This window comes from Solanum stenotomum, chromosome 6, assembly GCF_019186545.1.
Source record: "Solanum stenotomum isolate F172 chromosome 6, ASM1918654v1, whole genome shotgun sequence".
Taxonomy (NCBI): domain Eukaryota; kingdom Viridiplantae; phylum Streptophyta; class Magnoliopsida; order Solanales; family Solanaceae; genus Solanum; species Solanum stenotomum.
Window position 1 is genome coordinate 61,824,515 of NC_064287.1, and position 16,918 is coordinate 61,841,432.

The window sequence follows — 16,918 nt, forward strand, 5'->3', positions numbered from 1 at the left end:
CTCAAGACAAAAACAAACTAAAGAAAACGTAATAAAAGTACAAGAGACAATAAATAGTAACAAAATAGTAGTAGTACAACAACACAAAATAAGCAAATATTTTATCTCATTTTTTTACATCTTTCTTATATAAAATCATTTTTTTGATACACGATAAGTCTTAACTACAACATATTATATAAGTCAAAACAGAACAATCAAACCGAAATGAAGGGAAAGTAGAAAACAATTTTATTAGAAAGCATTTTATTATCAGATCTTAAAAACAAAGGAAACAAACTCTAATCTATAATAGGGGCCTATATTCTTGGAATTAAATATTTTCAACTTTTTATTGTCCCAATATATTACTTCTAGTATCTTATATGAGAATAAAATATATATAAAAAATTTCAATACATGCTTCATTCCTTACGTTTAAGCCTCATAAAGAAAATTTATGATATTTGGACCACTCTCAATTAGGGTCTCTCTAAGTAATCTTTTTACATACAAAAAAAAATTACTATCACACTGTCGCCGTCCGATCTTCTTTCTCTCTCTAAATCTCTCCGTTGAATCTCTCTCCTCCATCTTCTTCAACTGTAACCTCTCTTCCATTATCAGTCTCAAGTTGTTCAAGTTCATCATAATAATGGTAATTTGTTGTTAGTATTTTGAAGTATTGTGTTTGGATTCGGTTTTAATGGAGGAACGGAACTCAACGAGATTGAGTAGCTCAACAAACGATACAGTATGGGAGTGTGTGATTCCGTATATACAGGAATCGCGTGATAGAGACGCGGTGTCGTTGGTATGCAAGAGGTGGTGGCAGATCGATGCGATTACTAGAAAGCATATAACTATGGCTTTGTGTTATACAGCGAAGCCGGAGCAGCTATCTAGAAGGTTTCCACATCTTGAATCGGTTAAACTGAAAGGGAAACCAAGAGCTGCTATGTTTAATTTGATACCGGAAGATTGGGGAGGATATGTTACACCTTGGGTTATTGAGATTACTAAGTCGTTTAGTAAATTGAAAGCGCTTCATTTTCGTAGAATGATTGTTAGAGATTCGGATCTCGAATTGCTTGCGAATCGTCGTGGGAAAGTTCTTCAAGTTTTGAAGCTGGATAAGTGTTCTGGATTTTCTACTGATGGTCTTCTGCATATTTCTCGTTCCTGCAAGTATGAATTTATTTCTATTGCAAGTTTGAGCTGTTTCCTGTTTCGGTTTTTTGAGTTTCATATTGTTCTTGTGAGTTAATTCACTTTAATTAACTTATTGTCTATGAGAATTTCCTGAATTAAGATCCCGAAGGGATGATTGATTGATTAAGGCGCACAAGAGGTCTGAATTCTTGTTATAATACTCGAGGCTGGTCCAGGACTTGTACTGACGGGTTCAAGCATTTCTAAAATTATGGGGTCAAAATATAACATTTATTGAAATTTTGGTGATATTTTTACGTATATATTTTAGCTCCATATGGGAATTGCTGGGTTAGGTTGACTTATATAGCTTGTTAACTACATTTTCCCCTGCTTAGTATAAGCTCATTTGCTATGTTAACGTGGCAGCTGTGCTATTGGACTGCAGTAGGTTGTGCACAAGCTGGTTCAAACACTATCATTTTTACCAAAAGAAAAGAAAAGAAGCTATCCTGTATTATCCATTTATTTGAGACGTGTCTTGAATTTCTTTTCGCCCTTTTCGTTGTTTCCTTTTCTTGTAACTTATTGCTTCTATTCTAAAAAAAGGTGTTTTGTTTTCTGAGACTTCATTGGTATGCAGTGCTCTATTACTGTGGTTTAAAAAATTTATATTGTCATGTTTGCTCTTAACTATTGTAGTTTTGAATGTTTGTGGCGGTTTGAGTTGTCAAGGCTATTGGTAATTCTAGTGAACTTTCTTCTCATTCTTATTTGTTCAATTTTTTTGCTCGGGGGGTGTAGATTACCACATCAGTTTGAGGTTTATTGTCTCCCTTCATGAGCAAGTATTTGGGATTGAGCTAGACCTAAGATCCTTTTTACATGAACTTTCACTGTTGGTTGAACATTTTATTTAATTAAGACAGTTGGCCACAACTTGGGTGATTCTGATAATTGTATGAGGTTTGCATAACTTGTTTCAATAGTTTTTCTTCTTGATATTCATGAGTACTAAAGCTTTTATAATCTGCAAGTATTGATTGAGGCAATATGTGGATTTTGGAAATTGGAAAGTCTTTATGGGACTCGTGAGTGATGGATGTCATGTTCCTCCTTTTAGTGGAAAGTATTTTCCTTATAGAAACATTTTCTATAATTTAATAATCTAATGAGAATGTTTCCACACTGAATGTTGTTTTGAAGTGGAGAGGAAGAGCTAGATATGTTGAGACCAAGTGCCCGTTTGGATTAGCTTATTTTTAGGTGTTTTTGATTTTTAAGCACTTTTTTAATTTTGAAGGTGTTTGGAAAGGTTAAAAAGTATTTTTAAGCACTTACTTTTACGCTAAAAAAGTTTTAAAATAAGCCAAAAGCCCAAAGCCAAAAGTAGGGTATCATCTACTAATGACTTTTAGCTTTGAACTTATAAGTTGTTTCTTATATGCCCATCCAAACAGGCCCTAAAAGTACAGTTACTGTCCCCTTTTGGGCAAGGATTTTTTTTCCAGGGAACAGTTTTTTGTTCAAGGTACCAACGCTGAGAAAATGTTTTGGAAAAATATTTTCCACTGTGCCAAACACACTGGAAAGCATGCCAATATATAGATGTAATTTCGGATTTGGTTTGGCAGCATGCCAGATATTCAGGATTTGTAGTTAACAAAAGGCTATTGATATACATAGTGGAGCAACTAAGTCCTATTCTTTTCTTGATCCCCTGTGCAGTCCAGTGTTATCAAAAGCAAGAAAAAGCGCGCTTTAAGCGCAAAGCGAGGCGAAGCGCACCCACTGCGCTTTTCCTCCCTGAAGCGAAGCGACAATCAAAAAGCGATCACTTCAACAGTTGAAGCGAGAAGCGCAAGTAAAGAAAAAGCAAGAAAAGGCGCCTTAACTTTAAAAGGCACTAATTAGTTTTTTTTTTTAAAAAAATTGTAAGGTTTTTTTTTTTAATTTCTGAAATTTCCTTTTGCAACTTCAAAATATTTCCTTTGGACTACTGCAGTAAGTTCTCTTCTTCTCTTTGGTTGCTGTATCTGCGGCAGTTTTTTTTCTATTTTTGGTTGCTGCTGTGTTTTTTTCTATATTTCTGTTGCTGCTCTGTTTTTTTCAATTTCTATTGCTGCTTTTTTTTTTTTCTATTTCTGGTTGCTGCTGTGTGTTTTTCTATATTTCTATTGCTGCTCTGTTTTTTTTCTAGTTCTATACAGTGTGATGTGTATGGCGTATGCTGGTTGCTGCTCTTAACCGTCTTTATTTTTTTACTTAGTTTATTTGTTGTTTTGTTACTAAGTTACACTTCTTTTTTTTGGTGATGGCACTTGAAGAGTTTGAGAATCTTGTTGAAGAATAGGAGTTTGATCCTTTTGTGATTTAATTATGTTTTTACTTTATATATTATGACTTATGTGGATTATTGACTATCTATTTACTTTTAATCTAAGAATATATTACCTCTATTCAGTTATTTAATATTTTTTATTTTTATACTAAATACCGCTTTACTTAAAAAAAGTGTGTGCTTCGCTTCCTGCTTCTCACTTCTGTGAAGCGAGCCCTCATCGCTTTTTTCCGCTTCTCGCTTCCCAAAACATGGTGCAGTCAATGCTTTATACTTTGCCTATAGCTATGCTACTCAAGTAATTGTTTTGAGGTTGAGAGTAACTTTTAGGTGATGGACTCCATTGTTTACGAATATCTGATTCCTAGAATTGTGTTAGTAGAAGAAATGGTTTCTTCATCTGTCTATAAGCATTAGTGAAGATCAGAGTATCCTAGATATGTAGATTTTGATCATTATGAGAGGTACTTAATTCACTTCACTGTCAGAGCAGCTGCTTAAATAAGAGTATGAGCACATGTCTAACAAAAAAATGTACTCTCTCTAAAATAGTCCCACTTGATCATGCAGTTTTTGTCATAAATCATGTCTATGTTGTACGTGATTGGAATAATAACACTCTTTAAGGTGGAGAACTAGTGTCTACTGTCTAGTCCTTAATCCCTTGTCCCAAATCAATCAACTATCAATATGTTTATGTATTTAATCCTGTGGACTTTAAATTTAATCAATTGATACCATTTTGGTTTTAGCCTGTTTTCTTGTGATCAAGAAATTCTCGAGGGTTAATGGCGCACAGTCTGAAACCCTGTGGATAATGAGCCCGCCCTTTTATTCTTATCCAGTTAAATACTAAGCTTTTGTCTACGCTAGGGCTCAAACCTGGGACATGCACCTAAACCACAAAACACGCGCTGCACTTTTACCATTAGACCAAAGCCCTGTAGACAATCCATTTGGTTTTAGTTTATAAGGTGCCTACTAGTAGTGTCTAAGCCATTTGTCCATGAATAATTTTTCACTTTAATTCAAAATCAGTGTATAGGTTAGAAAATTCCAAATCCAACTTCTAGTTGGATTCCATATTTAAAGGTGCTCCAAACCTGTTTTCCAATTCAATCCTTATAAGTTCCAAATTAAGTGGAAACTATTTGGAATCCATGGCCAAATGCCTACTTAAATTTCAACCAATACGGTCAACATATCACTCTAAAAATTTGTGAAATTGATCATTAGAGTCAACTTACACAAGGGGTACTAAGCATGTTATCCTCTAAGGTATAGACGTGTACAAGTGTTCACTAGATGTCAGCTTGTAAGGTGGCGACAACTGGTTATTAAAAAATATGGTTAAAGACAACTGGTCAGATGTTACGGATCATGCTGAAAGGTAAAGCTGATGAATGTGAAAAAAGTCGCCTGTTTTTGTCTTGTAGATCAAGTGATCTCAATGTTATTCTGGTGAAGCTGTAGGCCTAACTTGGTTAATTGTCCTATGGTGACTTTGCCATTACCACTGCAGTGTAGTGTGTGATGAACCTATTACTGTTTAGTTGATTGGAAGTTGGTCTTGATAATTGAGCTTGATTGATGTTGAAGTTGTTACACTGAATAATCTCTTATATGGGACTCATATGACATGATAGGGTTCTGAGAAAGTCAATGCTTCTGCGCATTATTTATAATATATAAGACATTTTTAATTGCTTGCACAACTCGCTATATTTTTGTGTTGGTCAAAAGTATCTTTTTGGGATGTTTTAATACAATTGAGTAGTCGATTGAATTCTGTTGCCTGTTTTGTCTCTATGGGTTCTCATGTAGTCTGTGTCCTGCAGGAACTTAAGAACTTTGTTAATGGAAGAGAGTTATATAATTGAGAAAGATGGAGAATGGGCACATGAACTAGCATCGAACAACACTGTTCTTGAGAATTTGAACTTTTACATGACAGATCTTCTGCAAGTTAGGGCTGAAGATCTTGAATTGATAGCAAGAAATTGTAAATCTCTTGTCTCTATGAAAATTAGCGAGTGTGAAATTACGAATCTTCTTGGCTTCTTTAGAGCTGCGGCTGCATTGGAGGAGTTTGGTGGTGGCGCATTTAATGACCAACCAGAACTTGTTGAAAATGGCTATAATGAGCAATCGGGAAAATATGCCGCACTAGTTTTCCCTCCAAGATTATGCCAATTGGGCTTGACATACTTAGGGAAAAATGAGATGTCCATTCTCTTTCCTATTGCGTCTCGTCTGAGGAAATTGGATCTTCTTTATGCACTTCTTGACACAGCAGCCCACTGTTTCTTACTGCAAAGGTGTCCCAACTTGGAAATTCTTGAGGTTAAATCTTCGAAGCTTTTCTCACCCTCTTTTCTTTATGTCAATATCAATTTTATATTTAACGGGCTCAATTATATTGGTGCATAACACCAACACTCACACTGTTTTTGTTGTGAGTGCATCAATTTGATATCATAAATTGAGCGTTTGATGTAATTAACGGTTAGAAGTCCCACATCAGTGTTGGCATGGGTAATTTCTTTATCATAGTATCAGAGTCAAGCCCATCCCAATCCTTTGTTCACCGATGTTGGACCTCCATATTATAGAGTCCATGCTCCAGTTACCTAGGTCTGGGCATGCTTGGGAGTGTTAGAAGTCCCACATCAAGTAGTTGGATAGGTAATTGGTCTGGGCATTCTCCCCCGAGTTAGCTTTTGAGGATGAGTCAAGCTCAATGTCCATTTCTTATCATTAACAAAAAAAAATATTTTTCTGTGGAACTTGTGTCGAAGTTTTTATGCTTGACAAGCTGTATTTTAAAACCTTGTATAATTTGATATATACCCTAACTTGATACTTCAACGCATGGAAATGACTGATTCTATAGAGAGCATTCATGTATAGTTGCTAATTTTTGTTTCTCCATCTGAAAGATGCCACTCCAGAACTTTTGAGTGAACAGAAGATTAGTAGATGAGAGGAAAAGATTTCTCTGAAGCTTATAACCTAATTCAGTTTTCTTTCTGTTATCATGTTTGAAACAGACAAGGAATGTTGTCGGGGATAGAGGATTGGAAGTGCTTGGCCAGTACTGTAAGAGGTTAAAGCGGCTCAGGATTGAGAGAGGAGCTGATGATCAGGAGATGGAGGATGAAGAAGGTGCGGTTACACACAGAGGATTGATTGATTTGGCAAAGGGATGCCTTGAACTAGAATACATGGCTGTTTATGTGTCAGATATTACTAATGAAGCTTTGGAAGTTATTGGTACATATCTGAAAAATCTGAGTGATTTTCGGCTGGTTTTGCTTGACCGAGAAGAAAGAATAACAGATCTGCCACTTGATAATGGTGTCCGTGCTTTACTAAGAGGTTGCCGTAATCTTAGAAGATTTGCTCTCTATGTCCGGCCTGGGGGCCTTACTGATGTAGGTCTCAGTTATGTCGGGAAATACAGCCCAAACGTGAGATGGATGCTTCTGGGATACGTTGGGGAATCCGATCGTGGCCTTCTGGAGTTCTCTAAAGGATGTCCGAGCTTGCAAAAGCTAGAAGTGAGAGGCTGCTGTTTCAGTGAACGTGCATTAGCTTTGGCTACCTTGCAGCTAAAATCGTTAAGGTACCTGTGGGTACAAGGATACAGGGCATCTTCAGCTGGTCGTGATCTCTTAGCGATGGCTCGCCCATTCTGGAATATTGAATTGATTCCTGCAAGACGAGTTGTTGCCAACGATGGAAATAATGCAGAAACTGTAGTCTCCGAGCATCCAGCCCATATACTTGCCTACTATTCCCTTGCCGGACAAAGAACAGATTTTCCAGATACTGTCAAGCCTTTGGACCCAACTTACCTTCTCGCTGAATAGGTTTGTAAATATAACTTTTCCTTGAGTGAAGTTGTTCGAGGTTTATTTGCTTCCTTTTTAGGTGTCTTGTCCATATGTATGCCTCTTCTTTTCCTCCTTTTTTTCCTTGATGAGAGTCTTTTCCACATTGATTTTGATCTTGTCTTGTAGACATGCATTCTGTAATAAATTTGCTTTCCTTGTGTTATCTGTAATCTAACATTTGGTGATCTACATTCCTAATCCCCCTGATCTCATCTTGTTCTGTGCTTTGGGTTAAACTAACATTTGGTCTTCACTGGTTCAATTTTAAGGTAGGGGTAAGGTCTACCTTCTCAGACCCCTCTTGTGGGATTACACTGGGCATGTTGTTGTTGTTCGATTTTAAGGCTAGAGATCAAAGCCTATGATAAACGATGAAACCATTTGGTAGTTCTATTTAGTTCTCTGCTTCTGCTTGTTTTTTCACAAGTGGAGATAGAATAAGTGTTCTTATTAGAAGTGTTTTACTGTTTTTTCTTCTATTTGATTGAACACTGCAGAGAGAAGGAAAATATTTGTGTCTTCTAATATGATTTTCACTAGAGTAGACTTTGTCAGCCCCTCTACCTCTCAAAGCGGTTAGGTCTACGTACACACTACTCTCTTCAGATCAATATTGTGGGACTATATTGGCTATGATAATGTTGACTACTCTTCGTCTAGGAGGAGGTGAATCTCGGTTATGAGTGATGCCTTGTTATCTTAAAAAACGTTAGAATTTAGAAAAAGAGTGGAAAAATTACCTAAATACACATCTTATTTCACCATAATTCTAAAATTCTCTACCATTTAATTATTTTTCAAATATCCCCTCTCGCTAATACATCCTCCCCCCTCGGTGATACATCTTTTCCCTATATATCTGGATATCCTATCCCCTCTTGGATATATCCCTCCCCTGTGTATTCGGAGTCCAGTGATGTATTCGAAATCCATAAATTTTAAGGGACTTCTGTAATTTGAAAAAGAATAGGGAAATAATGTAATTAGCTTTTAACCCTATGAGATTTTTGTAATTTGAAAAAGAGTAGGGAAATAATGTAATTGGTTCTTAACACTACAAGATTTTTATAATTTGAAAAAGGGTAGGAATTTTTTTTAATAGCTCTTAAAATTTAAGGATTTCAGATATATCACTCAACATCTCGATACATTGCGTTCTAGTTTTGGATACATCACTCAACGTCTCGATACATTATATCTCGGTTTCAGATACATCATTCAATGTCCCAATACATCTCGTCTGGATTTTGGATATATCACTCAATGTTTGATACATCGCATCCCCATACATTATCTTTGTTGATACATGACACACTTGTCACGATATATCACTCAATGTCTCGATACATCACATCTCGATACATTGCCTTTGTTGATACAAGAAACACCTGATACATTGCGTACGAGTGATGTATCCGAGAATAGGAGAGAGTAGAGATTTTTGTAATTTTTTCAAATGGTAGGAAATTTTAGAGAATATGGTAAAATACGTTGTGTATTTAGGTAAATTTTCCTTAAAAGTATATCCACATGGATATGTGAGTCATTTGTGTAACAATAGAAATATATATGAGTCATTTTTATAACGAAGGCTATGTCATCTCTAAATAATAAAATTGAGGGGTATATCAAACCTTTTCGTGTATATACTATTTGAGTTAGGGAGGATTCTGAAATAAGTGGAACGCAGACTCAGCAGTATTGTAAGCACCAGCCTGGAAATAGGTAAGCAAATGAACTGAGGATAAAAAATCAGACAACTTGGCCAAATTGCATGTGTTTTTCTTTTTTATCAAATTCCCCTCATCTCAATCCAAAAAAAAAAAAAACAAAAATTGAGAAGAAAAAAAAAGAACAAGAAAAGGAACCACCTCCCAATCAGATTTATCAAGTAGTGCTAAATGACACAGCCTAAATAAGCAAAATCTGTCTCAGATAATAATTTATGTATATCGTTTTGAAAAAGTCATACATATATACTTCATATATAATATATGTATATAGAATAAACAGTAAATTTGATTAGTTAACTAGCTTTTTTACATTACCAGATTAGAAATACTACGGAATAATCCTATAGCGTATAGAAATTGTGTTTTATCGATGCACAAAAGTTCAACTCTTTAAAAAAAAGAAAACACTTGGTGCATGCATGCACAAACGAGACAAGGTTGTTAGTAGTCCTACATCGTTTGTAGAATGAACAATTGATCTCTTTATATAATCATGCAATTTTAATTTCATGAACTAATTTTTGAAATTGAATTAAACGCAAAGATAGTTTTCTTAACAAAGGTTCACTTTTTCCTTTATGTAAAAGGAAAAAAATACTATGCACTAAGCCACTAATGTAAAAGTGGTACACCTATTGGCTATGTATGAAACCCTTGGGAGTTGGGCCCAAGTAATCGTCAGTACACTAGTTCACTAATGGAATGCAAAAGAGACATCATCTATTCTTGATAAAATGAAACAATACAACAATAATACAAGCAGTGTAATTCCACAAGTGGAATCTGAAGAGGATAGTGTATGCATCCTTATTTCTATTTCGTAAAAGTGGAGAGACTGTTTTCGATAGATCCTTATCAAAAATCAAGTACTCCCTCCGTCTCATTTTATATGTCATCTTTTAACTTTGCACTTGCATTAAGAAATGATGTAATTTTGCCCTTATATCCTTATTTAATTTTTTTGGAACTCAAGTTTTCAATCAATGAATACGAATTAATTTATTTTGATTAATTAATTTAACCAATGAACATGAATAATTTACTTAACTTTTCTAAGTTGGTCAAATGTATGTTTTCAATGCTAATAACTCACAAGGGTAAAAAAGGAACAATATGCTAATTTATGCATTGCTTTTATGAAATGACAAGTATTATGGACCAACTATTTATAGAAACGAATGACATATAAAATGAGACGGAGGGAGTATGTTAAAGTAATTACCTCTACCTCGTGAAGATAGAAAAACTGTTTCCGATAGGCCCTTATCAAAAATCAAGTATGTTAAAGTAAATACAGTAGCAAAGAAGGTATGCTGAAAACAATTAAAAGGAGAACAATATCAACACTAAATAATATGATGGGATGAAAGAAGAGATGAATATGTGTGAAGTTTGAAAGCACAACAAAGAAACTAGGCACAATACCAAACTAATTAAACTTTGATTTACATTAATACACCAAGATTGAAAACAAAATCCAAGATTGACATTATTTTTTTTCAAATCTCAATTGATCAACGATGGAGTTGCGAATAACAACATTAGTTCAACATCCGTCAACGAACGATAGAGGGCTCTGACCTGACCACAATCAATCAGTCTATTGTTCTGGTTCTATAGAGTGAGTTGTCACACAAATTGACCAAATGCCATCAGGTCTTCATCGATTGAGTTGTTCCAACATCCGATTAGTACGTCTGTTGTGCTTGTTGACCTATGCAATGAGGACATATACAACCTCTCTTCACACATCGATTTTTTGTTATTGTTGTTGTTGTTGAGAAACTCATCGTTTGTGAGATGGACGGAGGTGATGTCGTGGATGCTAGGTCTCTTCCTCTCTTTCTCCCTTGAAAGTTGCCTCAAGTAGTACTTCTGAGCATGACTAGCCACTTGTGTTGGAGTTTTAGAGATCACGAAATTCCTCGATATGTTTCTCCAATCTCCTTTACCATATTTCTCTAACCCCATTAGGAATCGCCTATAATGCAACAACAACACTAATGTTAACATCAAGATCAAGTCAGAGGATAAATAGAAAATGTTGTGTGTTGATCACTTATGTTGCTCCAAATCTTCCAAAATGTAAACACGTGCATATCAGATCCTTCAAAAGTATTCTTTACAAGTGTGGCATCATTTCTAAGAGTTCGAGCAACATAGCTGATCACTACTAATTAAGTTCATTGAACAAACATAAAAAAAAAAAAACAATACTTATGAATTGAATGAACCTGTGTTCTTCCTCTGTCCATGGTACACCTTTCTTTCTTTTGTGATCATAAGACTTGCCTCTCTTACTAAACGTTTGAATCTTACAATGATCAACAAATTCCAACGCAAAAGAAGACGTGAAACCACGCCTCGTATTTGGGGGTAATCCAGCTTCTATGTCACTAACATCTGCAACCAATTCTTTATACTGCATTATCACATCAAGAACTGATTTCCCAGGGATGATTTCTGCTACTTTAGACCATCGATTTGGTGTAGTCTCGTCGTATATTGCCAGAGCACTTTCAAATCTTTTGTTCTCTTCTTTAGTCCATTCTGTATTACTCTTACTCTGTTGCATAATCCAATTTGAATTTGGTACAAAAGAAGTTGGATATAAAGTTTCCATATCCAAATCAAGAACCCTCAATTTTCTTGAAACTTAAAAGACTATAATCTTCCTGTCAATTTTACAATGATTTAGTGGATTTTCATAAAGGAGAAATTTAAAACCTAAGCAAAAATTAAGTAAAATATTTATTTTTTTCTCACCCCGAGCAAGGAAAGGAGATTACAAAATGAAAAATCGAACTCTCATCAACAAGGTAAAAGTTCAAATAGTCAACCAACTGAACTGCTAAAGTTCAGATAGCCAACCAACTGAGCTGCTAAAGTTCAGATAGTCAACCAACTGAGCTACTAAGATCTCTAGTAAAAGATCACTTCGTTCTTGATAGTTTTACTTACACGGTGGATAAGAACATACTCTAGATCATAATCATATTAAGGTAGCCGTCAACCAATTGAGCTACTAAGATTTCTAGATTACTTCGTTCTGGATAGTTAGTTACTTACTCGGTGGATAGGAACATACTCTGGATCAGAATCGAGAGGAGTACTTCTTGATCAATTCTGCAAACCTACAAACAGCAAGAGAAGAGAAAAAAGATTACAAATTAAGCAAAAATAACACAGATCAAACAAAAAGGTTCCAATTATTGGCCAAAATACTAAGAAAAATTTCCAAGAAATGAAGATAAAAACAAGTATCAATTTTTCTTTTTTAATTAAAAAAAAAAAACAGGGGAAACAAACCTTAACTGAACAATAGACAATGATTGAATGAATTAAGACCATATAGATGACTGAATACAATAATAACATACAAGTCGAGTCTGATGATGATAGTGTTTACAAAGACCTTGTCCCTCAAGAGTCAAGACAGAAAGACTATTTCCGATAAACTCTCCAAAACGATCCAACTTAAAATCATCATCATAAAAAGAAAGTTCTATCTGTTTAATTTTCCAATCTTTCTAGATGTATAGGAGTATATTTTGTTTTTTAGGAAGAAAAGGAGAGTTGAGCAAATATATATAATAAAAAAAAGACAACAGGTGACACCGAGTTGTCAATTAATGACTGGATACGAATTTCTTTTATTTAATTAATACATGTTACATGTTGTGTGCAGTTATTCTACTTGTTGGTCTTTAAGGATTAGTGTGACTGCTACTAAAGTGTGGTCTAAAAAATCACACTCACTTTTTTTTTAACTTCGAATTTACACGTTGCAAGATTCATTTTTTGAGATTATACAATATTCTCAATTACATATTCAAAAATTCGAAACTTTAATTAAGATGAAAGAATCTCAATCATTTTTTAACAACTCATGTTGATTATCCTAATCACTTTTATGTTAGTGAAAAGCATTACAAAAATAATCCATTTTTTTTCTTTCTTTATGGGGACAGCATTTTTTTAATTTCTTTTATGGCTAGTAGAAAAAGTTCTTATCTCAAATGGTATCGCTAATTGAAGAAATGAATGGGACTATTCGTCTTTAAAATATCTGACGAACAACTAGAATGTAAGTTTTATGCATTGATTATATAATTTGAAATTTTACGAGGCTGAAAATAATATATATACATATATTTTTTTATTTGATATTATTTAATATCTTGTTTGATTTATACATGTATAGAGGATACAATTAATAATATAGCTACTTGTAATATGAATAAGTATGGGTCAATACATAATTGTCCTTGAATACATAAAAAAAAGAGCAACTTTCACATATAACAAACATAAAAATCATATTTGTATCATGTTATAGCTATAGTTTGCATAATTGCGCTCCATAACAAATTTTATGTTTGCTATGAAGCTTTTGATTTGTATAATTCACTACATACATCCAATTTTATACAAATTGTTCAGTTTTATATAAATTCATTTATACATTGTAATTTGGATAATAAGATCTGTATTTGTATAATTACAAGTGTATAAGACGAAAATATATGTATTTGTATTTGTATATACACTTTTCTCTCGCGTTATACAAACACAAACATATTTTATACCGAAATGTATAAAATGGTTAATTGCATACCGAATCAGATGGCAAAAAAAGGGGATGTTTGCTGCAAATTACAATTAAAATAAACTATGGGTATAACATTTAATTTAAATTAATAGTTTGTCATTTCATACAATTTTCCCTAAAAAAATAGTGACTAAGAAATACTCTCGGTAATTGGTATGACTAATTTCAATATTATTAATACACCATATTAAATACTATTCTTACTCACTTTACCAAACAATACATAAATTACTTACTTTCAATAACATAATTATTCATAATGAATATGATATGATAAACCACAAAAAGTAAAGCAAATAATTTGTTAAAGAAAAAAAGAAAACGCATCAACAAAAAAAGGAAGATCATTTCACACCGTACTAGGGGAAATTTAATACTACTTTCTTTTGTAGAAAAGGCCTATGTTTTAAAAAGATTTCATCAAATAAACATGAATATATTTGATCCTAATTATTAATGGAGGTTAAATTCAGACTATTTCATAATATTTTTTCTAATTTTATTATACCATCAAATTAAGTTACTTGCAATAATATATAACCGTTGTCCACTCATAAAAACACAATATGAAAACTTGAAAATAAATTTAATATAACATATTAAAATTACACAAATAGTTTAAAGGTTTTTTTACGAACACATATATATAACTTAAACTCATAATATTTTTGAGCAAAAGTCTTAATCCAAAAAACATATTTAATTTTTAAAGACTCCCATTATACTTTTAATCTTAACAAATTTAAGAAAAAGGAAGTACACTTCTTTTTTTTCATACATGAAGGAGGGATGTCTTTGATTGTTAAAACTTTATGATGCAAGTACCATTTCAATGGGAAAGCTCTATGTTTTCTGCATCCCTATATAATTTTTTATTTATTTGTCTAGTATACTAAAAATAAATAAATATATTTATTTAATTTTAAAAATTATGGAATAATTTATCATTTCATACCTATTTTATCATTATTATTGATTATTGAGTTGGGGACTTCAAGGAATTGTGGCTTCGGGGCGATTTTTCAGAACAAACTTTACGAGACCCTGCGTTAGTTGTTGGGGGAGAAGTATGTATAGTCTCACCATGACCCGTGATATTTTTGGGTTTTTAGGAGTCATTTTATAGGAATAAGGCGAATTTTACAATTTTTCGTGTGTTAGCTCATAAATATTTGGTGAAAGGGCTTTCGGGAGATTTTTTTGAAAAAAGTTTATGAGACCATCCGACACGAGTTGGTAGAGCAGTACGCATAGCCTCACCATGATCCGCGACATTTTTTTTCAATTTCTTATGTATGGTAGCCCATTGAATATATGGTGAAATATCTTTCGGACAATTATTTTGAAAAAAAAACTTTATGAGACTCTCTGTAAGGAGTTGGGAGAGCAATATGTATAGCATCACCATGATCCACGACAGTTTTAGGCATTTAGGAGTCATTCTATAGGAATTGAACGATTTTTTCAATTTTTCGTGTGTTTTAGCTTATGAATATTTGGTGAAATGACTTCCGGGTGATTTTTTTAAAAAAACTTTACAAGACCCTTCATAAGTAGTTTGGGGAGTAGTACGTATAGCCTTACCATGATCTGCAATATTTTTGGGCATTTAGGAGTCATTTTATAAGAATTCGGTGTTTTTTCAATCTTCATGTGTTGGCTATGAATATTTGGTGAAAAGGCTTCTAGAAGATTTTTTCGAAAAAACTTTACTAGACCGTCTGTAAGGATTTTGGGGAGAAGTATGTATAGCCTCACCATGATCTGCGGAATTTTTGGCATTTATGAGTCATTTTATAGGAATTAGGTGATTTTTTCAATTCTTTGTGTGTTAACCTATGATTATTTGGTGAAAATGGCTTTCGAAAGATTTTTTTGTAAAAACTTTACGAGACCCTCTGTAATGAGTTGGGGGAGCAATACGTATAACCTCACCATGATCTGCGACATTTGTGTACATTTAGGAGTCATTTTATAGGATTTGTGCGATTTTTTTAAAATTTCAAATTTCATGTGTGATAGCCCATGATTATTTAATGAAATGACTTCCGGCCGTTTCAAAAAAAAAAAACTTAAAAATATGTTTGATTGATTTCGAATTTAGATAATTTCTAATATCTAAAGTTCATATAATAAAATCATCATTTTATTTGTTGCTCTTTAAGGAGTGTAATTAATAATATATGGACAAGTAAAATGGACGGAGGGAGTATTACATTTGACCAAATAAATTATAAAGGAGAAATCTTCTTATCAACGTTTGTATGAATTTTTCCCGCTCTCAAAATGTTTCTAAAGTTAATATAATAAAATCATTATTTTATTTGTTGCTCTTTAAGGAGTGTACTTAATAATATATGGATAAGTAAAATGGATGGAGGGAGTATTATATTTCACCAAATAAATTATAAAGGAGAAATTTTCTTATCAACGTTTGTATGAATTTTACCCGCTCTCAAAATGTTTGTATGCTTGTAAGAATTCTCTCAAATCTTAGAAATAGTGCTCGAAGGGTGGAGTTAGAAGCTTAGATACAAATTTATTTAAAAGAAATAACTTTTGCGCAAACGACGCATTTATATTGATAAATTTGCTATTAAATATGTCCTAATATTAAAATTAGACTTCAGCTAAAATCAGAACTCATAAAATTTGCTATTAAATTTAGTTTTCATAGTCATTTTACTCCAATCAATTAGATATTAAGTTATTTATATATATTTATGTAAAAAAGTACGTAACAGATTTAAAAATACGAAACAAGGAAAACAAAAGCGCCTGTAGCTCAGTGGATAGAGCGTCTGTTTCCTAAGCAGAAAGTCGTAGGTTCGACCCCTACCTGGCGCGACTATATATATCCTTTTTTCCCCACTTCACACCGAGACAATTTTATGATTTTCGAGTATAATGAACTTACAGGTCACATCGAGACAACTTTATGATTGTCAAAACCGTGAACTTATGCGTCACACCTAGACAACTTCATGATTCCCGAGACCCACCATATGCAGACAACTTTATGATTTTCGAGTATAATGAGCTTATAGGTCACATCGAGACAACTTTATGATTGTTGAAACCATAAACTTATACATCACAGTTCACACCGAGACAATTTTATGATTTCCGAGGCCCACAAAACTATGAACTTATAGGTCATATGGAGACAACTTTCTGATTTCCAAGGCCCACTGAGACAAAACTG

At 33.5% G+C, this 16,918-nt stretch overlaps 2 protein-coding genes and 1 non-coding gene across 5 annotated transcripts; 2 read left to right on the top strand and 1 right to left on the bottom strand.

Moving 5' to 3' along the window:
* The first annotated feature begins 421 nt into the window (after positions 1 to 421).
* LOC125866790 (coronatine-insensitive protein 1) lies at positions 422 to 7,572 on the top strand. The gene is made up of 3 exons (XM_049547139.1): positions 422 to 1,167; positions 5,311 to 5,815; positions 6,523 to 7,572. The coding sequence occupies exons 1-3, from the start codon at positions 686 to 688 to the stop codon at positions 7,342 to 7,344; spliced, it is 1,809 nt and encodes a 602-aa protein (XP_049403096.1). The 5' UTR covers positions 422 to 685; the 3' UTR covers positions 7,345 to 7,572.
* A 2,959-nt stretch (positions 7,573 to 10,531) lies between these two features.
* Positions 10,532 to 12,648, bottom strand: LOC125866807 (transcription factor DIVARICATA-like). Of its 3 annotated transcripts, none has more exons than XM_049547159.1 (4): positions 12,482 to 12,648; positions 12,171 to 12,235; positions 11,336 to 11,776; positions 10,532 to 11,082 (listed from the first exon to the last, which is right to left on the bottom strand). In XM_049547159.1, the coding sequence occupies exons 3-4, from the start codon at positions 11,722 to 11,724 to the stop codon at positions 10,731 to 10,733; spliced, it is 741 nt and encodes a 246-aa protein (XP_049403116.1). In that variant the 5' UTR covers positions 11,725 to 11,776; positions 12,171 to 12,235; positions 12,482 to 12,648; the 3' UTR covers positions 10,532 to 10,730. The 3 variants fall into 3 exon arrangements, with proteins under 3 accessions (XP_049403116.1, XP_049403118.1, XP_049403115.1); XM_049547161.1 differs by having other exon boundaries at positions 12,417 to 12,648; XM_049547158.1 differs by having other exon boundaries at positions 12,411 to 12,648.
* Positions 12,649 to 16,487: 3,839 nt separating this feature from the next.
* On the top strand, positions 16,488 to 16,560 carry TRNAR-CCU (transfer RNA arginine (anticodon CCU)). The gene has a single exon. It is a non-coding gene; the product is annotated as a tRNA-Arg (tRNA).
* Positions 16,561 to 16,918: the final 358 nt, after the last annotated feature.